The sequence below is a fragment of the Misgurnus anguillicaudatus genome, chromosome 6 (assembly GCF_027580225.2).
Source record: "Misgurnus anguillicaudatus chromosome 6, ASM2758022v2, whole genome shotgun sequence".
Lineage (NCBI taxonomy): Eukaryota > Metazoa > Chordata > Actinopteri > Cypriniformes > Cobitidae > Misgurnus > Misgurnus anguillicaudatus.
Window position 1 is genome coordinate 5319356 of NC_073342.2, and position 27553 is coordinate 5346908.

General features: G+C 40.1%; 1 protein-coding gene, 1 long non-coding RNA gene and 2 other non-coding genes across 4 annotated transcripts; 3 read left to right on the forward strand and 1 right to left on the reverse strand.

Annotated features, from left to right (window-relative positions):
* Positions 1-434: 434 nt before the first annotated feature.
* LOC141364419 (uncharacterized) lies at positions 435-8955 on the forward strand. The gene is made up of 14 exons (XM_073869106.1): positions 435-494; positions 1476-1625; positions 1712-1798; positions 1885-2001; positions 2161-2277; positions 2375-2455; positions 2576-2737; positions 2863-3440; positions 3561-3888; positions 4784-5588; positions 5695-5904; positions 6010-6299; positions 6904-7779; positions 7879-8955. The coding sequence occupies exons 2-14, from the start codon at positions 1476-1478 to the stop codon at positions 8953-8955; spliced, it is 4878 nt and encodes a 1625-aa protein (XP_073725207.1). The 5' UTR covers positions 435-494.
* A 767-nt stretch (positions 8956-9722) lies between these two features.
* On the forward strand, positions 9723-9799 carry trnak-uuu (transfer RNA lysine (anticodon UUU)). The gene has a single exon. It is a non-coding gene; the product is annotated as a tRNA-Lys (tRNA).
* Positions 9800-9886: 87 nt separating this feature from the next.
* Positions 9887-9968, forward strand: trnas-aga (transfer RNA serine (anticodon AGA)). Its single transcript has one exon. It is a non-coding gene; the product is annotated as a tRNA-Ser (tRNA).
* Positions 9969-14174: 4206 nt separating this feature from the next.
* On the reverse strand, positions 14175-15639 carry LOC129434321 (uncharacterized). The gene is made up of 3 exons (XR_012369806.1): positions 14701-15639; positions 14512-14622; positions 14175-14434 (listed from the first exon to the last, which is right to left on the reverse strand). It is a non-coding gene; the product is annotated as an uncharacterized lncRNA (long non-coding RNA).
* Positions 15640-27553: the final 11914 nt, after the last annotated feature.

Genomic DNA, 27553 nt, shown 5'->3' on the forward strand with positions numbered 1-27553 from the left:
TGGCATTCTAGTAATATTTACCCTGTCCATAGACCAAAGAGTAGCTAACAGGTCATGGTAATGAAATCCCGTACTTGCCTGAGGCGTGAAGCCCTGGGACTCTTTTGTGAGCCCGGATAGCGGTGCCGGGAGAACGAGAGACTGTCTATTGCCATCCAATCACATATCACTGTTAGCATCTTTCCAACTTTGTCACAGCCAATCAATAAAGCCTAATCCCATCATTGCCTCTGTTGACAGCCAGTCACTATCATCCATTTTCAACTTTTTTATACGTATATGCATCAATCACGTATCAGTATGTGTATCTTTACCTCACAGTTCAGCCAATCAATAAAGTCAATTTCCGAAATCGTCGTCTCCTTGCCTTTGCTGACAACCAATCACTGCATCGTTTCCATCTACCTGGCGGAGCATCGCCAGCGGTTTCCATCCAGCAGTTTAGAAAGAAAGTTGTCCCGGATTTACTTTGAATTTCACGTTTCCAACTAGAGGTAAGAAGCCAATAATGGTGTTATATTTAGTTTTTTTGTGTGTTATATTTAGTTAATTGGCTAATTAGCTAACGTTTTACGTGTAAGTTACACAGATAAACGTCTTATTTATGTAACTTAGAGATCAAGTAGCGGCCAGTTTCATTACTTTTACAGTTTTACATGTTTATATCGATATAATTACTATCGTGCATAATTCACGTTATTACGTTGATATGCGTACATTAAGTTGGCTAAAAATAGCTGACGTTTTATAACGTAATATGAGGCTTGTTTACTGGGCTAATCGATAGTAAACATTATGTAAGTTAGGCTAATTGTTCCTTATGAAAATGAACCTAACGTTAGGTTTTATTGTGGTAAAAGTGTAGTAACCATGTTTACTTTTGTGTGTATTGATTACTATCAGCAAAACCATGGTTTTGGAAAACCATAATTGTGAAAACCATGGTTATTTGTGGTTACCATGGTTTTACTACAGTAACCATGGCTTCTTGGTTTTAGCTGTAGTAAAAGCATGGTTAATTTTCGTAAGGGGTGTGAAAATAACCATGGTTTTATTGTGGTGAAAGTGTAGTAATCATGTTTTTTTGGTGTATTTATTACAATCAGCAAAACCATGGTTTTATTACACTAACCATGGTTTAACTATGGTTTTGGAAAACCACGATTGTCAAAACCATGGTTATTTTGTGGTTACCATGGTTTTAACTGTAGTTAAACCATGGTTAATTTTCATAAGGTTAAGCCTATGTAATTGAAATGGTATGCAATAATCAGGATTTTTTGAGTTATGGCATATTTTACCCACACACCACCACATTATCCCTTCCTCCCAAATATCAAACTATAACCTTGTAATAAAACACTGAGATTAAATATATGCTATTTGAAAAAAAATGTATGAAATTGATTAACTACTCAGTTCTATTGAATAGTCATAAACTTTGTATTTTGCCACACGCTATCTTTTATTGGAAGATGGCTTCCAAGCACAAGAAGCACAGGGCTATGAGTGAGGGTGAATGGATGGCCCGCCTGCGCAGATTTGCCACACAGGGGGTCTGGCCTTCTGAGGCGGGAAACAGACCGGCACCACGGCAGAAGAAATGGCATGACCTGTATCAAAAGGTAAAGTTGGACATGTATATAAACACAAGAAAGAATGTCATATTTAGAGGGAAGAGGTAGTTATGATTCACTGTCATATGTTACAGATTGAGAAGTGTCCACTGCAACACAGGGGGCAAATGTCTCTGTTTGGGGGGACACAGACATGTGACTGTGGTTTCCATACAAAAAAGGTATAAGAAGTGTTTCATAAAACTGTGATGTGTTGATGGTGTTTTGTTTATTGTTGAATTTAATTTCCTTTTCTGTGAAACTGTAGCCTTCCAGTTTGGCCCCTGTGTCATCCACACCATCCACGTCACCACCTGTAACACGAGGGCAGTCAGAAACAACATCTGGAAAGGCACCTTTAAAGCCTACTTTAACTTTGGCATCGGTAAATGCATGCCTTTGCAGATATTTATGTTATCATATGTTATAGCATTTTATCACTGTGTATGCTTCACATAATGTTACTAATTTCTTTTTGTCAGTTTACAAAGCCGCTGTGTTTTGTTTGTTTTTGAATTTAATTTCCTTTTCTCTGAAACTGTAGCCTTCCAGTTTGGCCCCTGTGTCATCCACACCATCCACGTCACCACCTGTAACACCAGGGCAGTCAGAAACAACATCTGGAAAGGCACCTTTAAAGCCTACTTTAACTTTGGCATCGGTAAATGCATGCCTTTGCAGATATTTATGTTATCATATTTTATAGCATTTTATCACTGTGTATGCTTCACATAATGTTACTAATTTCTTTTTGTCAGTTTACAAAGCCGCGGTTTGGTGGTGTCCATGGTGCAGCTTTAAAGCCAAATCTAGGTGTTGCAAGGACGCATGCAACCAAGGTATAGTAAAAAAAAGACATTTCATTCCATAAAGATATGCAGAGTTTATCTAATCATCGTTACTGATAATGATAGATTATTTCATTCAAAATTGTAAACTGCCATCTCTTAATCTTGCAGCCTGTTAGCACTTCTGCATTGCCCAGCCCTGCACCTAGGACACCATCTCCTGCTCGCAGTCCCAGGCTGTATATTCAGACCGTCTCCCCCCTGTCTCTTCCTCCTTCTTCTGTGTCTGAAGCAACCTCTTCTTCCTGTGGTCCAGGAGCTGCTTCCAGTGTTGTGAGAAACTCTTTAATTTAATCGTTTTCTTCACACTAAAATTATTGGATCACATAAATATGCTACATTCCTCATAAGTGGCTTGTAATCATGTCTATGTGTTTGTCTTTTTTTTATTACAATAGGAAGTATCAGCCGCGGCCTCTTCTGGGACGTCCTCTGCTCCTCTCACCCCTGTGATCAGCTCCACCTGTGTTTCCTCTGCTGCTCCATTTGTGGCTGGATCCTCTGTCCAACCTGCCGAGGATAGGGTGACCGCTCCAGGTTCAGAGTCTGGATGGCTTCCCACAAAGTTGATGAAAACCATACCACTACAGGATCAGAAGTGGATTTCAGCAGCTTTGTGGAAGCAACATCGGCTTCGTACCGACCTGAAGCTGTGGTATGATCCACCAGAGCCAGCTCTGATCTATCACCAAGGCCCCGCTCCAGAGCGTTTCTTTACACACAGGCTTCTACTCTGGATGCCATACCACCTCTGGAAGGTCAGGCTGTCCTGTCCTGTGTGTGGGAGACAGCTCACAGGCTATGGGGCACACAAGAGAGCCCGCCAGGTTCTGGATGTGGACCGCTTTTATCTTATGATCACAGAGACTCTCTGGTGCAGTGGGTGCAAAGCGGCCTTTATTTCCACCAGCAAGGCCATCTTGGACCAGCTGGACTTAGCTCACAGATTGGAATTTAGGCTGATCCTAACTCGAAAGTGAGTATACTGAGATTATTTAGCTTGTGTAACAACTGTTTTGTCATTTAAAACACAATTGAGATGAGCTGGTTTTAATGTTTGTGTCTTTCTGTCTCTCTTTCACTTTGTTTCATTCAGGTATGCCTGTGACATGTGGGTCATAAGGTTCCTCAGGGAGAGGGCCCTGGGCAACAGCCCTTCTCGCTTAGTGAGGCAGCTGCGGGAGAACCACAGCGAAGAGTGGCTGAAGCGCCTTTGCCGATACCTTGGTGCCTGCTCAGACTTCACCTCCCAGCCAAGCCTGCTTCCTGTGAGGTTTCAGGAGCCACCTGAGCCTGAAACTATCCCCTCCCACAGGTGGATGCTGGCTGTTTATGGGCGAGATATCTTGTGCAGGATTGACCACATTAAAGCCAGCATAACCTCCACATATGGATGCATCCTTAATATGGACTCCACCAAAAAGGTAACTACTTTTTACATTTCAATAAAAAGAATTGCAAATACACCATTAGTAGTAGCACTGACCTAAAATACGTAAGTAATGTTCCATAAAATATTATGTACAAAAAAATAGCAGTGCAACATCAGTAACCTGATAAACCACTGTTATTCGTTATTCGTAGTAATATTTCTGCATTGGAAATTATTTTGTTCCCGCAAATGTTTCACCCATTGTTATAAAATACATCTGCTGCTGAATTTCGCAGTAAAATGGACCATTCCATCCTTGCGTATAAAGAAATGCAGCAAAGTTTATGATGCAAAGTTTGCAATAAGCTCTTGTAAAATATCTGTGTTAAAATAAAGACATCTGCAGAATCACATCAGCCCTGGCCCAAAGAAAAATAGTGTAACATTTTGTGGCCTGATGAGAGTACAATTGTTATTTTAGGGTCTAGTGGTTATTGACAGAACCTCAGGGGTCCCCCGTGTACTGAATTCAAGCAACAGTACACAGTAAAGGCAGTATTGGTTATTTTGACACAGATGTGCAGCAGTTATCAACAACAGTGGTTATGCAACTAAATATTTGTAATTCATTAGCTTAAAGTGAAGTTTAATCTTAAGAAATTTCTTCAGTTTATAAGTGTTGACACTTCTATTTTTTTGAACAGCTTAATATTCATTTTCTTTGCTTCCCTTTAAAAGAACAAGACAGACTTGTACATTTTGTTAATATTTTGATTTGGAATTGAATGTGTAATGTTTTCAATACATTTGAAATAAGGAAATAAAATCTATTTATAAAATTTCTGCACTTTATTTACTTATATTTCACATTATTTTTGCATAACTGTATAAATAATTGAGAGTGAGTGAATAAAGCATCACTCACTGTCTTTTCTGTGTAATTACAGATCACAAAGAAGCTGTCGGGGTTTGCAAAGGGGACAGCATTGTGGCTAACATCTGTCAGCAATGAGGTGGGCCAAATCCTCATTAGTGTTCTGACAGCTCAGGAGGGTCCAGCCCTGGACCGAATGGCAGCTGACCTCATCCGGAGGTACACTGATGCAGGTGTGGCTCCGCCTCAGCTCCTTTATGTGGACTGCGATTGCTGTCGGGAGGGCACTGGGCAGACCAAGCTCAAGCAGCGATTTGGTGGGTGGCCAGACTTGGTGGTGAAGCTGGACATCTACCACTTCATGCGGCGACTGGCAGCTGGGTGCACTAAGGATGCACATCCTCTTTACCCCATTTTAATGGCACGCATGTCTTCCTGTATTTTTGAATGGGACAGTGGGGATGTGTCTCTGCTGAGGCAGGCCAAGAGGGAGCAGCTGAGACATGAAGGTATCCCTAACATCACCGACAATATGGTGGATCAACGGATCACCAAGGAGGAATTGGCCCTGCACTGCCGAAGGCGGACAAGAGGAGAGAAGCAGACCATCTTGATGATTGAGCACCTCCTCAGTGAGCTGATGGGGGTAAAGGGTCGAGACCTTCTTGGTGTCCCTCTTTTGGACCAGCAGAGGATGCAGAACATCTGGCAACTCCAGAAGAAGCACGTAAAGTGCATTCAGGACGAACCAGGTGTGCTGCTCTACACACAGACCGGCACCACCACCAAAAATGGTATTGTGCTGCCAAATTACAGATGTGCAAGGGGCTCCACATCACTGGAGTCCTTTCATCTCCATCTGAACAGGTTCATTCCAGGTCAGTATAAATCATTATTCATCAGAAATATTAAGGGTGACACAATGAATGGCTTTCAATAGCATAGCACAAAAAAGTAATGTAAAGTTATTGATCTTGTCTAAAGGAACAAGTGCCAACAGCTTGAATTTCCAGCTGTACCTCCTGGAAGGCCTAAACAGATGGAATCAAGACCGTAAAATGGCATCTCTGGCAGGCAAACCTCCATCCATGTTAAGCTACTCCGGGGACCTGATGCACTGTGTCAACACCCAAAGTGTTAAGGTACTTGGAAGAGAGCTTGCACCATCTTTTCAGCCACCATCTGTCTATACTGGTGAGTTTCAACTTTAAATTGCTTTTTATATTGCATAAAAATATATAATATTTATATATATATTTTTTTTATTTCCTTCTAACTGTGTTCTCCTGTCTGTCCCAGGTGAACTCATAGGTATAGATTACCTGTACCGTCAAACAGGGCAGGCCTTACAGGATTTGGATCCTGACTCTGAGGTGACAGATCAGATGTTGGAGGATGTGGGCACAGAGGAGGAGTTGGAGGATGAGGGCTTCGGAGATATCAGTTTGGACCTCAACCTGGATCCCACTATTGAGGCGCTGGACCTGTCCTCTGGCTCATCACCCGCCACGACCAGCGTTGCCAGCACTCCTGCCTCTGCCCAGACTGGGTCTGCTAACACCACTACAGCAGCACCTAATCAACAACTGGTAACTATTCTTAATAATAACAGTTCAAGTAGTATTATTTGTATAGCACTATTAAAGGAATAGTTCACTTTAAAACGAAAATTCTGTCATCATTTACTCATCCTCATGTTGTTCTTAACCTGTATGAATTTATTTTTTCTAATGAACACAAAAGAAGATATTTTGAGAAATGATAGTAACCACACAGCAGTAAGCGACCATAGACTTCCATATTAGGAATAAAAAAATGATGGTATGTAATGGGTACCGTCAACCGTGTGCTTACCATCATTTATCAAAATATTTTCTTAGTCATTTATCACAATACTTCCAAAATATTTTTTTCCTACTATGGAAGTCTATGGTCACTTACTTCTGTGTGTTTACCATCATTTATCAAAATATCTTCTTTTGTGTTTAGAACAACATGAGGATGAGTAAATGATGACAGAATTTTCATTTTAAAGTGAACTATCCCTTTAACTTTATTTGTATAGCGCAATAAAATGAAAAATAGAAACAAACAAAATACCATTAATTCAATCTAAAGAGTAAATAGATTCATAAAAAGCAAAGTAAACAAGATAGATTAAATTCCATAAACATGTTTTTCCCCTTTTTTCAGTTTTACGCCGCCTCTGGTCCATCCTCCACGACCACCTACACCACCTCTGGGCCATCGTCCATGACCACCTATGCCACGTCTGGTCCATCCGCCATGATGACCTACACCACCTCTGCGCCATCCTCCACAACCACCTACACCACCTCTGGTCCATCCTCCACGACCACCTACACCACCTCTGTGCCATCCTCCACGACCACCTACACCACCTCTGGTCCATCCTCCACGACCACCTACACCACCTCTGCGCCATCCTCCACAACCACCTACCCCACCTCTGGTGCATCCTCCACGACCACCTCAGGACCATCCTCCATGACCACCTATGCCACGTCTGGTCCATCCGCCATAATGGCCTACCCCACCTCTGCGCCATCCTTCACAAGCACCTACGCCGCCTCTGATCCATCCTCCACGACCACCTACACCACCTATGGTCCATCCTCCATGACCACCTACGCCACGTCTGGTCCATCCGACATTATGACCTACGCCACCTCTGTGCCATCCTCCACAAGCACCTACGCCACCTTTGGTCTATCCTCCACGACCACCTACACCACCTCTGGTCCATCCTCCTTGACCACCTACGCCACGTTTGGTCTATCCGACATAATGACCTACGCCACCTCTTCGCCATCCTCCACAAGCACCTATGCCGCCTCTGGTCCATCCTCGACGACCACCTACACCACCTCTGGTCCATCCTTCACGACCACCTACATCACGTCTGGTCCATCTGCCATGATGACCTACGCCACCTCTGCTCCATCCGCCACAACCACGTACGCCTCCGTCCTTCCTCTCCCGACCACCCTCACTGTCTCTGTAGCCACTGCTCCCCCAGCAGTGCAACCAGTCCCTGAGAAACCACTGGTAAGAATTTTTGTGACAAGTACATTGTGCTAGTTGTGCTGTTGTTCTGCCTGTGATATTGTATCTTTTTAACATTGATTCACTCTTATATTTTACCAGGCTGTGGATGAACGCAGTGTACCAGGGATAGATAGAGTGGACAACCTTGCAAGCTACTTGGTGGGGCTTAGGATGGAATCTGGTCAAACTCTGAGCCACCAGCAGGCCAGTACCATCATTGCCCTATGGCAAAGCCTGCTTCCATATGACCAGCAGAGAGTGGCGTATGCTGCCCGGCACCAGGTGAATCTTACAACAGGACGCTTCAGGTGCTCAAAAACCAAGCCTGAATTCACACCTGGTGTGGATAGCATGACCCGTTGCGTCCTTGGGTCAACAGGATCCCCTGCCCAGTGGCCAGACTGTTGCCGCCTGGTAGAGTCTATCTTTGTTAAACTCTGTGATATTCACAGGAGCCCCAAAAAAATAGGAAATCATGCTGTAACAAGATGGACTCTAATTCTGAGGGACTACAGCAAGATCCGGCAGCTGGTCCTGGGCAATGGGACTGTGATGGAGAATACCACCCTGCAATTGTTTCAGGTGAATCAAACAACTTTAAATCAATGGCACAAGAAGCGGCTAAAGAGGCAAGAATGTGCCATCCTGCTTCAGGGTGTGAACTTGCCAGCCCCCATTCCTATTGCTGCTAGGCCTCTCCCGCCTGGACAGACTCGCCCCACTACAGCCCCCCCACAGCTTGGCCCCCAACACCGCTACCACCTGCCAGCAAGCACAGTGGGAAAGGCAGTGGACAAGCGAAAGTCTGCAGTTCCAGCCCCGCACCCCCCTCCTCCAAAGGTTTTCCGACCAAGGCAGTTGTTCCCTGCTGATTCTGCTCCATTACCTGTTGTTCCCAACCCCAGTCCTGCATTTGCCCCGTTTGTGTTTTTATGTCCAGTTCCTGTCATCCGGCAGATTGCTCCAGCTGGCCCCATTCCCTCCCCATTACCTGCTCGGAGGCCCTACGTCCGCACTGTGGACAAAAACAAGTGCAGTCTGTGCCACCAGCCCCGGAACAAAGATACTGGCCACAGCCAGTATTATGGCCACATTTACTGTCCCCTGACTGCTGTTATGCCACTTGACCAATGGAGGGAGGAGATGAAGAAGAAGAGGGCAGATAAAAAACAATAATTTGTTCATTTAAATGCTATGTGTGTGTGCTTGCTTGCGTACACCTCTGTTAGGGTCATTTGTTCACCCTCTGAAAAGCTAATTTGTTCATTTGCTTTTCACATTTGATCATTAAACCCATATAAATAAGCTTAAAGCTTTTTTGATAAAGTTGTGTTTATGTGAGAGAGAAGGTGTTTGTTATAAAAATAAAAAGAACTTTATTTCTACAACAGTATCCTTTGGCTTTCTTCTATCATACCTATCTGGAAAACTTTTTACAAACTCACACAGATATTAAAATTACAAGAAAGGGACATGATCATATTCCAGACAGATTCACAGGGTGTGTCTTTGATATAAAGGTTTATTATTATTATAAGCAGTAGTAGTATCAAATTTTTATTATTGTTATTGCAACAAACCATTAAAATTACAAGAAAAAGGGACAGATTTGTATAGCAGACATGTCCACAGGGTGGGAGAAGTGATTGTCAGAAACATTTCTTAGATATAAAGGTTTATTATTATTATTATAAGCAGGAGAAGTAGTAGTATCATATTCTTATTTTTATTACTGTTAAGCAAACAAAGCATTCTTACCAATTCTATTTGTATCCGTTTTTAAACTATATTTGATTCATAGCAATTGAAATAGTTTGCATTAATTCATGTATGCTTTGCATGTTCCAGTCGGGGATCGAACTGGCGATTTTCTCATTTTTCTTCCCCCCTTCTTCCCCTTCTTTTCTCCTTCTCCCCCCCTCCCTCCAGACTATTGTTCCCCAGCTTTAGCTCAGTCGGTAGAGCATCAGACTTTTAATCTGAGGGTCCAGGGTTCAAGTCCCTGTTCGGGCGATGAGTAACCTCGATCGCCTTTTGTGCTGGTGTGTCTAGAGCTCCGTTTCGGAGGGAACGGCCAAAGAATAAAGTTTACCAACAGTGGCGGCATGTAGTCGTGGCCGAGTGGTTAAGGCGATGGACTAGAAATCCATTGGGGTCTCCCCGCGCAAGTTCGAATCCTGCCGACTACGTCTTTAGACTTCTCCCTTTGGCTTTCATGGCAGCTTCCTGCCTCGGGGACCGAATCTACTTCGACAGGGGTTTTGCCGTTTTTAAAAAAAACTCAAAAATGATTGCGACTTCTGCATAGAGACGGCAGTCCCCCTCACGGCCATTGTACTCAGGCAGACCCGCATGCAGGTTTCTTGGGCAGCCCGGTGGCACGCCGTGATCGTATAGTGGTTAGGGCCCTGGTGACGTTCTTCATTATGTTTTTGGGCAAAGGATTCATCTGTCCTGAGTGGGAAAGAGACTAAGGAAAAGGTCATTCTGCCAGACAGATACTCTCCTTTCTGGCCACATTTATCACATCCAAAATATCCATTGTGACTCTTAATGTTTTTTATAAAAGCTCGGGCAGGCGTATCACATATGACAGAATCTAACTTAACAAAAATCTTTTTGCCCTCGAAGTCAATACCGCTCTCCAACTCTTTCAACTCAGAAACAAAATCTTCCAAAAAGACCTCAGCTGTCTTTGGTTCATGTGGTCCACAGAACAATGCAATCACAACAGGTTCTTTAATTGGAAAACTAAGTAAACATCCTAAAATTGGCCACACCTGAATCCCACTACTCTTGAATAAGGGCAATCCGTCTATATTGATTTGGAGTTTTAGTGTGCAGCCATCTGCAAATGACTCAAATGCCTGTTGTAGCTTCTGCTTAAAGGAGGACAGGATGCCAATATAATAATACAGCCCTTCACATTTTCTTTCTATGCTATATGTGGTTGTGGTCTTAAGGAGGATTCTGGCATCCTTTGGCAGGTCAGGGTGATAGAGTCTCAGCAGGCCAAGAAGAGCTGTAAGAGCCACCAGGGAAACTCCAAAGGTTAATGCCCAGTTGCGTAGACTATCACCAAAGTTACAGGTCTGCTCTGATTCATCAGAATCTTTGTCTGAATAAGACTCCTCCTCAGATCCAGACTGATCCATCCTAAAGGACTGCTCATTTGAGGTTTCATCCTCTCCAATCTCCTCCTCTATCATCTGTTCATTTCCAATTTCCTCTCTCTCTTCCATGTCACCCTGCATATTCGCCAAGACTGTCTCTGCTAGTCTTTCCCTACATCCAGGATGTCCTTCCACTACATTTTCCCCACTACAACATTGAGAAGCAAAACTTTCACTGTGCATATCCCTAATATGTTGAAGCCGTTTCTGAACATCTCTACGCGCTTTCCATCTCATGGCAGCCCCAGAGAGTAGTGTTTTTCTTGAATCCATCCCTCACCAGCTGTAGAAATTTGCAGGAAAAAAATGGGGGAGGGCAAAATATTGCAATTATGCAAAATTCACTTTTGTATGATGTTTGGACATAAATGTGTGTTGGCAGTGTGTGTACACAACCACCCTACAGCAGGGAACTACACTAACTTTTTCCACTGGTGGCACTTGCGCTACCAACTTTTTCAGTTAATGGCGCAAAATATGATTTGGTCACACATATTTTTTTCAAGTTATATTAACTCATTCACCGCCAGCCGTTTTGAGAAAAGTTGCCCACCTGCATTTTTGTGATTTTAACAAAAGTTTCACAAAATTCCTTGCAGGAAAAATTATCTTCTATAAATATATAAACATACAAATTATATCAAATTAAAGAACACACCCTTTGCTTTCAAACAAACAATAAACAAACAAACAAACAAACAAACAAAATGGGGAAAAAACGTTTCATTATATATACTTTTTCCACTTAATTTAACCACTGAAATATGGATATTTCTGTTCAAAAATACAACATTTTGAGGAAAAAGCTTAAAAAATTGCGTTTTTGTAAAGGAATTTATGTTAGATATCAGACTCAGATAGCCAGTTAAAATAAATCATTACTTCTTTTTAACTTCCGTTTTTGATAAATTCGGTTTTGGCGCCATCCAGTGGATAAAAAGCGGTATTACACTTTCACTTTGAAATTCGTCCAGAAAGGCATATTTATTTGTTAAATATTAACTCATAATTGACGAGATAACTCGTCAATGGCGGGGAATGAGTTAAGACGCTCTGGATAATAATGAACAATAATGAAACTGTATTGCATACAGATATGCTTTTTATTTTACTTGCCATCTTTTAAACCACATGCCTTCTTGTTTTCTTAAAAGTTGCAGTGTTTCCCACAGATCTGAAATTTACTTGTGGTGGTAGCCGGTGAAAAGGGCAATCATTACCCACTGACAAATAATGGTCTACTTTACATGTGACGAAGAACTAATAATGTGTGACACAACACAATACTTTGATTTATTGAAAATTAATATTAATTTCACATTATATTTCATTAATCTAACCACCCCAAACTTTCTTTGCCATTAACAAAGCTGACACTGTTTGTCAAAGCTCAATATAATACAATACTATGTATAGTATTTTAATAGACAGTGCAGGTCTATAGATTATAAATGTGACTGATGTTATAATGGTTATAATTTCTATTAGATAGGCACTTTTTTTATTTTTTTTTTATTTATATAGTGCAAACACAGAAAGTGACTCTATTTACATGTGGTAAATAACAATGAATAGAACAAAACGGAAAAAAACAAAACAAAAAAAAAACAGATAAGACAAACAAATAATAAATACAGCCATTGCCCATACATAATATGTTGTAAGTATATGTGTGTGTAAAGAATGAGGGGATATTTAGAGTAATGCATACACGTTGAACAGTAGGTAATCCAACTAATAGATACATTTAGATAAATTCATACGGTTAGAATAGAGGTAGAAAGAAAGAGGGAAAAAAAATAATAATAATTATTTTATAATAATAATAATAAAAAAAAAAAATATATATATATACCAATAAATAAAAAGGGGGAGGTAGCACAAACAGAGGGGTTGAAAGATGAGGAAAATACATACACCACAAGCACCTAGCCTTGTGTGTTTTGAGGTATTGGGGACAGATGTGGCATCGGGCCCAAGGAGCAGCCCCTCATGGTCCCATAGGGTAGTTCCAACCTCAGGCCTACCCTGTTTTGTTTGAATAATGATAAATGAAAAATGAAAACCTCTAATGTGTGGTGCATTTAAAAAAATGGACATGCAGTGGAGATCCAGACCCGGGTAGTGGTCAGGTCAACACACACGTCACACTTACCCTATGTTATATTTGTAATATTAGGTTGATATTGAATTAATATGTCGATCAAGAAATCTACTGGTGTTTAGTGCATTAAAAACAGTGTGATGTGCAGTGCCGAACCAGGTCATAGTAAAGCCCTTGCCAGCACACACGCCACACTTGCCCTATATTTTGGTTATGGTGTCGATATTATATTTTTAAAGTGTTTTAATAATAGCAATAATAATAATAATAATAATGATAATGATAATAATAAACGGAGGAGGCACGAAAAGCTGGGTCAGAGTGAGGCTGGGAATAGAAGAGGAAAGATTATGGGGACAACCAGGTGGCAATTTCCTCAAACTCAATGCCACATCCATTAGATAGGCACTTTTACTGCTTCTGCTCTATCTTTCTATTTCTCTCTTGCCGATTAAAAAAGCTTAACCCACTAATTATTTCAGATTTAAAAGTCTACTTGCTGTCCCGGTGACAGACTTTACATTGCTTTGCGTTTTTTATATCCCGGGTCAGCTTAAGCTTTGCTCGTTCAGTGCAATGGGCTAGACATTAGCACTGCTTTTTTGCTACAATATCTGTGCAAACTTTTTAAATATGGATATGGTTTTAGAAAAGATATGGTTTATTAATAATAAGATTACTTAAAAAATGTGAGAAAGAAAATGCAGCGCGTGGTCGTAACAAGAACCATCGCCATAGTAACCGGAGGCACGCTGAAACTGCACTCGAGCTTTAGCGCGGTAGCGCTCATGGCCGTTTTCCGATCGACTTGGGTTATACACACGATATTAATCAGACTTGGGACCCAAAGTAATTAAACTAGGACCTAACCAGACCCGACTGACCATTTAAAATATAAACCCGGAACCATACAGGTCCCGCGTCCTCAGTGAAGAAAGACCTCTGCTCAAGTTCAGAAACATGGAAGAAACTGAGCTTGCTTCGCGTCGCACCCAATTCATTGAGAAACAGAGAGCACGCGAACGCACACTCAAATAGGGAGAGACACGACGTGCCGAACGTGTTGAAGGCTCAGAGCATGTTATAAAACGTATTCTTAAAAATCACATTTCTGTCTAAAACATTAGGTAGCACATTTGCGACCCATTAAAAATTAGGGTCGCAATGGCAGTTCAAAAGGTCGCATATGCGACCATTTTGGTCGCAGTGTAGTTCCCTGCCCTACAGTGATAAAAATCCACTAACTCCCCATAAATCATAAGCAGTCTCACAGACACAGATATTTTTATAACCGGAGTTTTTCCCTACTGCATTTAAGAAAAAAAAAAACGGTGAGTTTGAATGGCAGCGGTGTGTCCGATATGCGCAGCTCTTCTATCTGTTAACACAAAATGGACATGATATTCAGCCATTTTGGTGAAAAATATGCAAATTGTATTTGTATAATGCACTTACCAATTCCTAAGCAATGATGGTGTAACCTGCAGTCTCTGATGAGTCAGTGGGTAATATGTAGGGGGAAACCGTTAATGGCGGCGGTGTGTCCGATATGCGCAGCTCTTCTATCTGTTAACACACAATGGACATGATATTCAGCCATTTTGGTGAAAAATATGCGAAATTGTACTTGTAAAATGCACTTACCAATTCCTAAGCAAAGACGATGTAACCTGCGGTCTTCCACTCTGATGCGTCAGCGGGTAACTTAACGTTATATGCGGGGGAAAAAACTTTAATGGCGGCGGTGTGTCCGATACTCTCAAGTTAACTGTTAACACACACAGGATATTCAGCCATTTTGGTGAAAAATATGCAAAAATCATCTATTCAGCATTAAAGCCTATGTTCACATTAGTTGTGGATGTTATAACCTCTTATACCCACAACCTTATTTTTGAGCATTTTCTGAAAAACGACAAACCCAAACTAAAATGTCTGCAGCTCTTCAACCCTATGGTCTATATTCATAATTCTGGTCTTGTTTGAAACTAGACACTTGATATATTGTTGCCCAATAGTCATAACTTAGATACTATAGGAACAGAGTAAAACAAGGTAAAATATACATTAAATAACTTCAGTTTTTTTTTAAAATAACATTCACTTAGCAATAAAGGTATGAAATTGCCATGTCACACACCTGGGGACACCATATAGGTAAACTGAATGTCTGACCATGTTGTGATTCAAATTTGAGAATGATACTGCAAAAAATCTAGTTTCTGTAAACTTTTATTTAAAAAAAAGTGCACCTGGAGACTCCAAATAGACACATGATAATCAAATGACATGATAATCAAATGAGAATGAGTCAGCACTACATACTACATGATGTATATCAATTCAGAACTTCTCTGCACACCAAAGCACATAGAAAAATCTATTTCAGAAAAAAAACATTTCAACATTATAACAAAATACTTGTTATTTTGAATGTGGGCGCTCGTGAATGGACTCCAGATTCCAGTCCTCCTTTGTGTCAGCTGAAACCCTATTTTACATCACAAGGAGAAAATACAAAAGCAAAAGAGGATTTTAGTTTGAGTCCAAAGTTAGAAACATACAACTATTTGTATTAGAAACTATGATGTAATATAAATGATGAACATATACACACACACACACACACACACACACACATTACATTAATATATTTATAATTACAAATGTCTTATGTTTGCCAAATAGCTTGTGCTTATAATGCTCAGCATTGCTAGTAATACTCACATTTTCCACCACACATCTTATTTTCTTGTTTTTAGTTTGTATATTCTAAGCATTAGATTCATATTGCCATAAATATGATGTATTTACATAACATGTAATGACATGAAACGTCGAAAAATTAGCCTGTGTAAGACTTATGTCTTAGTCATCTCCACTGTTATTTTTATAATCAAAAACAGCTAACATGAAACAAAAACTGTAAATATATGATGAACATAAGACAAACTTACTTTATTAGGAGCGCAGCTCAGCTCTATATTTTATGGCGTAATAGCACTTTTGGGAGTATACTTCGACTCGCCTGAAAAGTCCGCTCCCCTTCTCACCCTCATAATGGGAGAGGGAGGGTGTTACTGCGCCGAGTCGAAGCACTCCCAAAAGTGCTATTACGCCATACAATATAGTTCCTCTTTTAAATCCGGTTAGAAAAGCGCTACGTTTTATTTTGTACCACCAAACTTGCTCGTATAACTACTCGTCTTAAATAGGAAAAACGTTGATGTGTTTGGTCACTTCTAACTTTATCTCTGATTGGTACCATTGAATGAATGGGGCTAAGCTAAATGCTATCGAAGTGTCGCAGCGCGCTCCAGCGCTTACGTGCACGCACACAGATGATAGAGGGATGTATCAACAATTCTTAGTTAAGGTAATAACATATTTTAATATTGAAAATGAGTAGACTATTCCTTTAAAATTTGGGATGCATTTACAAGATTGGACCCTTACGTTGCAATGCACGCTGAAGGTTTTCGGATTGTCAGAAATGATCAGAACCATATGGCAATATATGTGAGTAGCGACATATTTATTATTATGCGGTCTGTCTGCATTTCATTGCAAATTGTACTTGTAAAATGCACTTACCAATTCCTAAGCAAAGACGATGTAACCTGCGGTCTTCCACTCTGATGCATCACCGGGTAACTAACGATGCAGGGAAAAAACTTTAATGGCGCCAATGTGTCCGATACTCTCAAGTTAACTGTTAACACACACAGGATATTCAGCCATTTTGGTGAAAAATATGAAAAGATCACCGATTCAGCATTAAAGCCTATGTTCACATTAGTTGTGGATGTTTTAAAAGACGTAACGTTAGCTAACTGTAAGTAAGCCCCTACTAGCTTGTCTGACACATCTCAGAAAGTCAGCGTTTGTAAACTTATTTTTTAATATAATAATTTAACAGACTAAACATGACATCATTACCAGTTTACTTTTATAATGCAGGTACTAAATCGTACTTTTATGAACTTACCAATTCCTAAGCAAAGACGGTGTAACTGCACTCTCTGATGCGTCAGCGGGTATATACGGGGGGAGAAACGTTATGCAGCGGCGCGTCCGATATGCGCAGCTGGCACGGAACCAGCCCACATCCGCCGGGAGGATTCAATCCAGTTGTGGCGCATCTGGTCGGCGCAGCTGCTCCGGATCGGCCCCGCACCCGCAGGACGAACTGTCACAGCGTTCGCAACAGACAAGTCTGGCGCAGAGTTGGTGCAGATCTGTATAGTGAGTGCGACTGCTGCGCGAATCTGCTGATTCGAAAACGGATCTGTCACAGATGTAAATGCTGTCTGGGTAAGTATCTGGATATTTGCCTGGGTGTGTGGGCTTAGATTACCTTTCTCTTTTTTGAACATACATGTGTTTGCATCTCTGTCTGTTTAATAAGGTAGTATAAATAAAGGGTGGCGGATCTAATAATTGAGAACGCAACACAGTCCCGGGTCACAGTACAAAATACTGCGAACACGTGATGCCTTCAATAAATGAAGATCACCACAACCATAGACTGCAACACAACACAGCAACAGGCAAAGGAGAAGCGGGAAAAATCTAAGAAAATCTCAGAAATTCCTTAACAACTTAACATTGTTTGGCAAACTTTCTTGTGGCCTACGGAATTTTTTTTCACACCTGCTTGGCTTATCATCTTTTTACCCATTTCACATCGGAAAAATAAATGAACACAAGTTCAAGGATTTTAGTTTTTCTTTGCTGGTAGGGACGTGAAATGGGTATTAATTTTTTATATAAATGGTCTTTAAAAGGTCTTAAAAAGACTTGAATTTAACTTGAAGAAACCAGGAACACTGACTCAGACCAGCGCATTCATACTAAACAGCAGGCACGTGCACACATAGACATCAAAGGGGGCTTGAGCACCTGCCCTTTTTATTCCTGGAGAAAAAGTGCCCTTTTTTCTGGGGTGCTTTTTAATTTTTTTTATAATATGATCTTTATTCATATAACAACTGATGTCTGTCTGTTTCTTAAGTTTTTTACTTGTTACTTATTTAATTTAACATGAATTTATTCAGGAATCATTTGAATGAGATTAAAACTCTTATAAAAAGAAAAATAGCGCTATTTGTGGTACACAAACGGTTAACAGATGAGTCCCGCCTCCAAAACTCACATCGCTAATATGATTGGCTTTACTTTTCCTAAGTCCCGCCTCTGTAACCTACTTCGCTTTATGATTGGTGTTGTCTTTACTCGTGTATTCTGCATTCGCGCTTGTAAGAAGCGCCAAATCTCAGCCTGAACGAGACGCGATGTGCATGATTCCAGGCAGCTACCGGTAAGTGTGTGAGGAAGAAAGCATTCTTATATTAACAGTTTTATGCACAAAATATGGGACACGTTATTACACAACGATTCAGGGACATTGTTTTCCACGACAATCCCATATTAACCTGAAGAGTTGCAAACTTGCAACAGTATAGTGTGTATGTATGTAGTTTAAACAGACTGCTAATAAAATAAGAAAGCACAAACAATAAAATAATTGCTAACTACAGTAGTAAGCATTTTTGTTTGCGTTTTTTGTAATGGCTGTTAAATAAGTAGCCTACAATGTGTTAAACTGGAGTGATGTAGTAGATTGGGGAGAAATCTGATGGTTCAGTATTTTACTTGCCCAGTCAGAATTTTTACTGACATCACCAAAAAGTAAAATATAAAATAGGCCTAATCTATATTTGTTGTTTCTGACATGTGTAACCCTAATAAATATGAAACCTAAGATTAAAGGTGCCAGGATGTGTTGCCATAATATGTTAAATTGTTCTTTGACAAAGAAGGCACTTTATTAAATGCAAAAAATATTCAGAAACGTTTTTACATGTCCATTTACAAGCCAAGAATTTGTCATTTGAATGAAATGGTCTATTTTTGCCCTATTTGAAAGGGTCATGAATAATAATGTTGAGCTCTGCTCTGAGGCTCATGCCAGAAGCTCACATTAGTAAACAGACCTTATATTTTGAGCCCTTATCAGACAAAAATACAGATTTTGATTAACAACTAATTACAAACTAATAGAACTTCAGCATTTATTGGCATGTAGCAGTCACAACTTTGTTTTTAGCATTTTAACAAATTTGTAATTAATGTGTAATTTAATGTTTTCAAAACATGCACATTGTGTAATGGTTTCATTTGCTGCTCTATAAACCTAGAATACTAAGGAGACCATGGTTTCTGTGTGAACTGATTATTTTGTAGACATCTTTTGAAAATGAAACAATTGCATGAGTTTGGGGAAGATAAAATTAATTAACTTTTTAAATACATTTTAAGGAAGTCAGAATTGCGTTAATATATATACTTTTTTGTTTAAAAAAGAAAAAAATACATAATTATGAGAAGTGCCCTTTATTTCACTTGAGCCCCTGCCCCTCAAAATGTCTGCGCACGTCCCTGCTAAACAGAAACTCAACCAGTCACCAGACCGCTCATTTGCATTTAGTGGTCATTTTCCTGAACCTCAGGAAATGGTTCCATCGCGGGTAAAACAAGTATGTGAAACAACTATTTAATTGTGCTGCTACATTTAGGCTGCGTCTCATTTCTCTGTCTTACCCCTTCCCCTTCCCCCTCCCCCTCGGTTTTGCGCGTTCTTGTGAGGGGAAGTGGCGTCTCAATTCTCAGTTTTATCAAGGGCTAGGGCCAAGACGTAGGGCTACATAGCCCTTAAAACGAAGTTTGCGGAGGACCACACTTGAAAGCGAGGGTAATCGGTTGAACTTGCAAGTGCCGGTGCATCAAACTTTTTTTACCATGGCTGAACGTCGACCTGTAAAGGAGTCGCACAAATGTAAGTATTTTCAGCAGTTTCATTGATTATTATAATTATAACACTCGTGTTTTATGATACTTTTAATAAAATTGTAATGTTTTGAATCGCTAACGTTAGTTAACCGCTAGAAAGCAGACAGCTAAAGTTATGCGCTATTTGTCGATCTGATGATCCTTGACATGACACTTCATATTATGGTTTTTAGGTGAAATCAGTGTTTAATGAATTTGCTTGACATTACTATTAATTGTTTGATTTTACCGGTCAACTGGTTAGCTTACCTATGCTACGTGATTCACCTAACGTAGGATAACGTATATTTTACTTTTACCTCAGGGACACCTGAGGAGACTCGGCGGCTCATCCACTTCAGGGCAGATAATGATAAAGCCTTCATGAAGTCCAAAACAACGGCCAAACAACAATGGGAGTGAGTAATTCATTGTGAAATCATATTCTTGCATCTGTTTTCTGAAATTTTATTTGTGTGTTGTGCTTAAAATACTGAATGTTTGAGCTGTCTGTTGTGATGCAGGAAATTTGTGAGAGATTGGCTTGGAGGGCAAGGTGACTGGACAGCAGGCTTCCAAAAAATGGGAAAATTTAAAACAAAAATACAAGGTATATGTCCAGTTTAAAATAATTGGCAATAGGCTTTATGCCCAGCTGCACTACTTCCTGAACTTCAGCCAGCTCCTTGTTTCCTGTCTGCCATTATTGGACAAACTGATTAATACAGGTGTGCCTGACCTCAGTAGTCACAACAACCATAATCAGACACACCTGGATTAATCAGTTTGTCCAATAATGGCAGACAGGAAACAAGGAGCTGACTGAAGTTCAGGAAGTAGTGCAGCTGGGCATAAAGCCTATTGCCTAATGCATGTATCAACTAGCCACTTGTGTTTATTGTGTGTGTGTGTGTGTGTGTGTGTGTGTGTGTGTGTATGTGGCAGGAATTGAGGACTCCAAAATCCGGCTCAGGGACAGACCAGGGTGAGGTCACTGTTGCTACATGGCAGTACTTTGGAGATATGCACAAGGTTTTGGGTACCCGGCCTGCGATGGACCCCCCTGTGGTGATGGCATCATATCAACCAGGGGCAGAGGATCCCATAACAATCCTCATGGTGAGGCTAATCATTTACATTTAATTCAGTGCTTTCATGAATTCCACTGACATCAGATTTATAAACATTCTCAAATTTCATGAGAAGATATTTGCTGAAAATGTATAAAAAATAACACGATTTGCTTTGTTTCTTTAGGATATTGTGGAGCCCTCTACCTCAGAGCTCTCCACCACAGCAGCATCCTGGACCCCTGACACAGGACCCAGTAGAATGTCAACCAGTACTCCAGCAGCAACAAGTGCCACAACATCTAGGAGGAGGTCCAATCCTATTATGGAGTTCCTGACCGAGGAGGCCCTTCAGGAGCAAAGGCGCCATGAAGTGAGTGAGGCAAAGTCACAGAGGTTTTTAGACCTCTTTGAAAGAAAAATTGAAAAGATGTGATTTTACCTGTTGAATTGCACAACTGTTTACATATTAATGAAATATATTTATTTTTTAAGAGTTTAAATATCTGTATTATTATTACATTGCACAACTGTTTACATATTAATGAAATATATTTATGTTTTAAGAGTTGATATCTGTATTATTGTTACATTTACATATGTTGTAATATTTACTGTTGTTGAGCAATAAATGTTGTTCTTATACAAAAGGCTTTTCTAGATGTGGATAAATTCTACAGTAATACAAAGCACAGTAACCCTATGTAGTGTGTTTAAAAAGATTTATTGCAAACAATTTTAGAAATCCCACTACACTATATTCTACAAATATTTTTTCAGACATTTTTGCAAATTTTAGATTTCTTTGGGGGAGGTTTTTTCTTTATTTGGTGGGAGCGGATGGGTTTTTGTTTAACAGACAGATGTGGAGATGCAAGCACTGTGACCAGAATTCATGTACCAGAAGATGAACTACTAAAACATTGTAGACTCAGTAGTTATAAACATTATGGAAGACACCAGTCTTTTCTCTGCCTGCATGAAAACTGCCCATGTTCTTGCAAAACATGAAATGCTCTACTGAAACATCTGTGTAGAAAACAGCCTACTTCACACTTATAAACAGAAGGCATCTTACATTTTAAGTGCCACGTTTGTGCCTACAGCCAACTTGCTACTGAAACAAGTTTTTTCACCCCATTGGCCAACATTTAAAAAATAATGAATCTGTTTTTGTATGTATGTTGACTGTTCATGTCAACCAATATTTATGGGAGTTTCCACACTCACAAATGGAGAAAACACAAAGTGTGTACAGTAAGAGATATAAAACCTGGAATTCAGGGGCGATTACAAGGGAAGACTACAAGGAAAGCTCGGCTTCCCATATAATGTAAAAAAAAAGGTCAAATATGTACTATTGTATTAACATTTTATTGTCAAATAATGCGTTACAAAACGTTCATCTCAAAGATGAGTTCGTTCAGAATAAGTTACATACAGCAGGCCGGCTGACTCGATATCCTTCTTATCCATTTCCCTGTTGAAGCCCAGCTTCCATTGACTTCAACGGGGGTGCTTTGAACAGTTTTTTCAGCGCTTTGAAACTAGACTGTCATTGGATAAATGCTGCGATTATGTCCCGCCCATGGAAGCTCAGCTTCTCTGGGGGTGAATGAGGAGTGGGCTGGCCTGGACGCCGGGCTTCTGCGTGATGATTGGAGGGTCTGTTAAATATCTGCATCTCCTTTTGACTGACAGCGATTTTGTACTATAAGGAATCGCTGAAGCTATTCACGCTCAGTCTCGTTGCGGATTTCCCAAGTACAGTCTAAATAAAAATGGCTACAACCTATTTCTTGAGATTTGCTTGGCGAAATTGCTTGATTTTTATCATACATTTCACACAATTATACACCACTTTCCTTATTTCAGTTTTACATAGTTTAATCTATATTTTTTAGATTGTGCGTTCGTTCATTCATATATATATATATATATATATATATATATATATAATTATACACCACTTTCCTTGTTTCCGAATCAATGAAGGTGCTCGCATTCAAGTGGCTAAACATAATGAAAGAGTCAAACAAAACAGGGCCTTCCTAAACCGCTTTATTGATGTGACATCCTTGCTTGGCTGGCAGGAGCTGTCATTTAGGGGACATGATGAGAATAGTGAATCATCCAACAAGGGGAATTACAGGGATTTCACTGAAACATTATCTAAATATGACTCTGTCCTGTCCCCACAATTTGAGTTAACTGTGTTTTCTGGTATGTCCCATACTATTCAAAATGACTTGATCTCTGCTCTTGTAGCCACCGTTTCTGATCAGATCAGAGATTAAATTCAGGATGTTCCCTTTTTGGATGGCAGGTGGATGAAACAACTGATATATCCTGCCGTGCCCAACTCTCTGTCATTGTTCGCCATGTAGATAGTGCAGGTAAAATTTAGGAGCGCTTTATTTAATTTTTTGATGTTTCTGGGGGCCGAGATGCCCAGTCCGTTTTTGATGTATTAAATGAAAATATTACAGGGCTACAATTTTAAGAATAAGCTTGTGGCACAGACCTATGATGGTGCTGCTGTCTTGGTTTCAGATCTGCAGGACAAAGTGAAAGCAATAGGCCCCAGTGGAATGTTTGTGCACTGCTATGCACACAGACTGAATCTGGTGCTGTCACAGGGGGCTAAATGCTTGCCTGAGTGCAGATTTTTTTTGCATTGTTCTCTAGGTTTGCCACATTGTTTTCAAAAGTAGTTTTTTTCAAGAGGACATCTTTTCTGGAGTCTGCAGGCTGTTCAAGGTTGCCCAGAAACGCTCCTACTCAATGGAATTTCACATCACAGATAGTGAGCACTGTGGCAAACAATTTTGATGGCCTCCTGCAGACATTTGAGAACATCATTGCAGATCCGACAATGGATGATGATACACTGGATTGTGCCAAAGGCTTTGTGAGGAAACTGGATGATTTTGAGTTTGTGTTCATGTTGTACACATATGAACAAATCTTCTCTAAGACTAATGTGGTCAGTTTCACGTGACTCTGGTGGATTGACGGGCGAACGGACGTTGTTGTTGGCATAATGTAATGCAAAGTTAATGATGTCGAGTCTTCATCATCATCATCATGCCATGGATCAAATTAAAAGACCAAAGAAACCATCAGTTGCCCAATTCAGAAAAAGAAGAAAAAATGGGCAAAAGATAAAGGTATGCCGATTTCTATGCGTGACAACGTGACTGACAGTAGGAAATCTCCCTCTTGCCCTCTTGCTAATATGTTGCTATTAGCCACAGAATACGACTGTTTTTTGGTTTTAGTTTTGCTGAACTAGCAACTATTAGAATTGAGGCATCATGTCATGCAACTAAATTCACCCATAGACAAGTCTAGTTTGTGTTTGCAACACAACAAGTGCAAACTCACACAGACATCCTGACTGTGTAATTTTTTATTGCTTTACGCTATATGTGAACTTTAATAACTTCTAATATACATTGACATGCCATTTTGTAAGCTTCACAGTGATATAGCTTTTTAAATAATTTGTAGTGTGTTATGCTTAGTTTATAGGATGTTAACAAATGCTAATAAAATGTGTGTTATGGTCGTTTTAATTGGGTGATTTTATTTTTTTTCTTGGGGCGGCCAAGGGATGGTTCGCCCAGGGCGTAAATCTAGCCAGGACCGCCTCTGGACCCATGAGATGAGCCCACGAGAAAGCGCCGTCTGACCCAATTGCAGGATCCCCAAGAGCGATACAGAAATCTGTACATGGCCATCCTTGATAACATCTTGAAGCAGATTCCTCAACGTTTTTCAAATTTGGAAAGTATGCTCTTCTCAGAATTAGTCAATCCAGGGAAATTTGATGACATGAGACAGATATTTCCAGAGGAAGCCTTCCAAAGTGTCCTGAAAAGTTATGGCCATCACTTTGATTCAGGGAGACTGAGGTCACAACTTCAAGTCCTGTATTCAGATCAGGACTTGCAGGGTAACAGGGGAAAGCTGTGTGCTTACTTGGTGTTCCGTAAAGACATGGAGTTGGACAGGGCAATGCCTCAGCTTTACAAACTGTTCTCATTAGTGGCAACAATTGGAGCTACATCTGCCAAGGTTGTTTAAGCAGCCTAGCTGTGCTGGCCATTGAGAGGACACTGGTCAAGTCACTGGAAAAGATGCCTAGTTGGTATGACAGGGTCACAGACCATTTTCTTGAAAAGGAACGTAGGGCAGAATTTTCTTTTAAAGAAATGGACAATTTTATGATGTAGGCCGAATATGAGCTTCCCTTCTTTGACAGACAAGTAGCCGCCACTGCTGGAATTGTTCACAAATCACTTTTTAATCCCTCTGCTTTGGATTCAGTTAACAGTGACATTGATTTGAATAAGAATTTGTTATTAGAGGAACCAACTTTTGATGAACCTTGAAATTTGTCAGAAGATTTTGAGCTAAAGTTAGCCTCAGTTTTACTGAATTTGGAACATAGTTACTTTGTGTCAAGTGCAGCTGTAAATGTACTCCTTGAGGAACTGCAAGAACTCATTGGGTCTGTGTTTGTTTCAGTCACTCAAAAGACAATTAGTCAGCTTTTAGTGGATCCTAACTGTCAGGTAGATGGGTCACTTGTCCAAGAGTTAGCCACAAAACTCTGTACTACACATCCTATTAAACTTGCTATTGGAAAAGACGGTCCTTCATCTACTGCAAGGAGGCGCAACAAATATTATATTATAATTATGTAATTAATCAGAAGAACTGAATGTCATTTCAATATAATCCTGTGCTAAAAACATTGCATGAACTGAAAACTACATTTTGTATAAGTAAAACTATCTGAAGTCTCACGGTCCCACCCCTTGCTAATGCGCCAAATGGTTTAGTCCATCACGTCACCCACCCCTTGCTAATGCGCCAAATGGTTTAGTCCATCTGCACGTGCGTTTTGTTTATATTTGTTGAGTGGCTGGGAAGCGCCAACTTCTGCGGTGCGGTGAAAATGTCTTTCTCAATATCAAAGAAAGCTAAATCAGGCCACCAAAAAAGAAAGGAAAGACAGGAGAAGGAAAGAAAACAAAACGAGGGGAAGCGATTTGTGACTGACTTCTTTTCGAAGAAAGGTGAGCACAAACTAGAACACGAAATCTATAGTGCTAAACTGTTGAATATCCCCGTGATTATTAATGCTAAAAATGAACTGAGACAACCCATTGAATAAACAGAACATACACTTTCAGATGATAATTTGGTTATAGGCTACATAAAATTTGAGATGAAAGGCTAAATAAATAAGCTGTATACTAGGAATGATGTTTGCATACAAAACACTGTTATAATAGCCTAATTTGAAACACATTTAATTTAAAATGAATAGGCTATCTAAAATTAGCAATTATAGGCTAATCAGTGTCATAGGTGGCTTGGTAGCTCATCTGTAGCTATATCATGTCATGATGGCAACATTATATTTATATATAAAAGCAGATCTTAACATTGTGAACACATGGCCCTCAGTTTCAGAAACTGTCACATCAGGGAGTGGAGTAGCAACAGACCCTTCATCCTCCTCTTTGGATTTGAGACAAGGTGAGCTAATACAGTTCGAAATTAAAGGGAAAGTTCACCAAAAAAGAATTCACCTTAAACCGTGAATTCAATAACTAAACCGGTTGTGGACCCCATTCACCTACATAGTATTCTTTATTCCTATTATGGAAGTGAACTGAGTCCACAAACGGTTTAGTTACAAACATTTATCAAAATATCTTCCTTTGTGTTTATCAGAACAAAGAAATGTATACCGGTGCGTAACAACATGAGAGTGAGTAAATGATGACAGAAATTTCATTTTTGGGTGAACAATTCCTTTAGAGCAAACCATGTTTAGCCATTTTGACTGAAAGGTGTTAAGTAACACCAACATTGTAGTGTGTTTTATTATATTAGGTTATAATTAGGAAAAGAGTTTAATATCAAATGTATCCTTAATGTAGAGAAAGATGATAGAGAAGATGTGCTTGAGGATGATGGTGGAAGTGAAGAGAGCAGGGAACATGAGTGTTGTTCTGAGCACAGTGTGGATGAGCAACTGGAAAGTAGGCAGAGCAATTTAGACCAGTTTTTGCCAGAGGATCCAGGACTATGGCCAGATAAATTAACGAATGATCAGAGAGACACCATAGTACGCAGGATGGCAAGTATAGGTACAGAGAAAACAAACAAAATGCCACCAAAAGATATGGAAGGGAAACCATTTCCCATTTATCTTGAATTTGTAAAGTCAGCAAACGGCCGTGAAAAAATCAAAAGAGACTGGCTTATTCATAGTGAGAGCGCAGAGGCTCTTTATTGCATACCATGTTTTCTCATGAGCTGACAAAGCCAACAAAAAGTGCTCTGAACAGCAAGGATGGAGTTAAATTAGCACACATTAAATGGCAAAGAATGTACAACAAATTGCCAGAACATGAGACAAACATGTGTCAGGATCCCGAATGTTATTAAGTGTATTTTGTCTTGTTTCTGGTGCCGGGATCCTGACACCCCCGTATACGTGTTCTGTGTCTGTGTGGAGAGTCATGTGGTCTGTGTTTATGTTTGGTGTACCGCATGCTCTCCTGTCTTTAGTC

Coding starts and splice junctions, on each gene's coding strand:
- LOC141364419 (XM_073869106.1), top strand. CDS start 1,476: ATGGCTTCCAAGCACAAGAAGCACAGGGCTATGAGTGAGGGTGAATGG. Junction 1,626..1,711: donor GGCATGACCTGTATCAAAAG/GTAAAGTTGGAC, acceptor CATATGTTACAG/ATTGAGAAGTGTCCACTGCA. Junction 7,780..7,878: donor CAGTCCCTGAGAAACCACTG/GTAAGAATTTTT, acceptor ATATTTTACCAG/GCTGTGGATGAACGCAGTGT.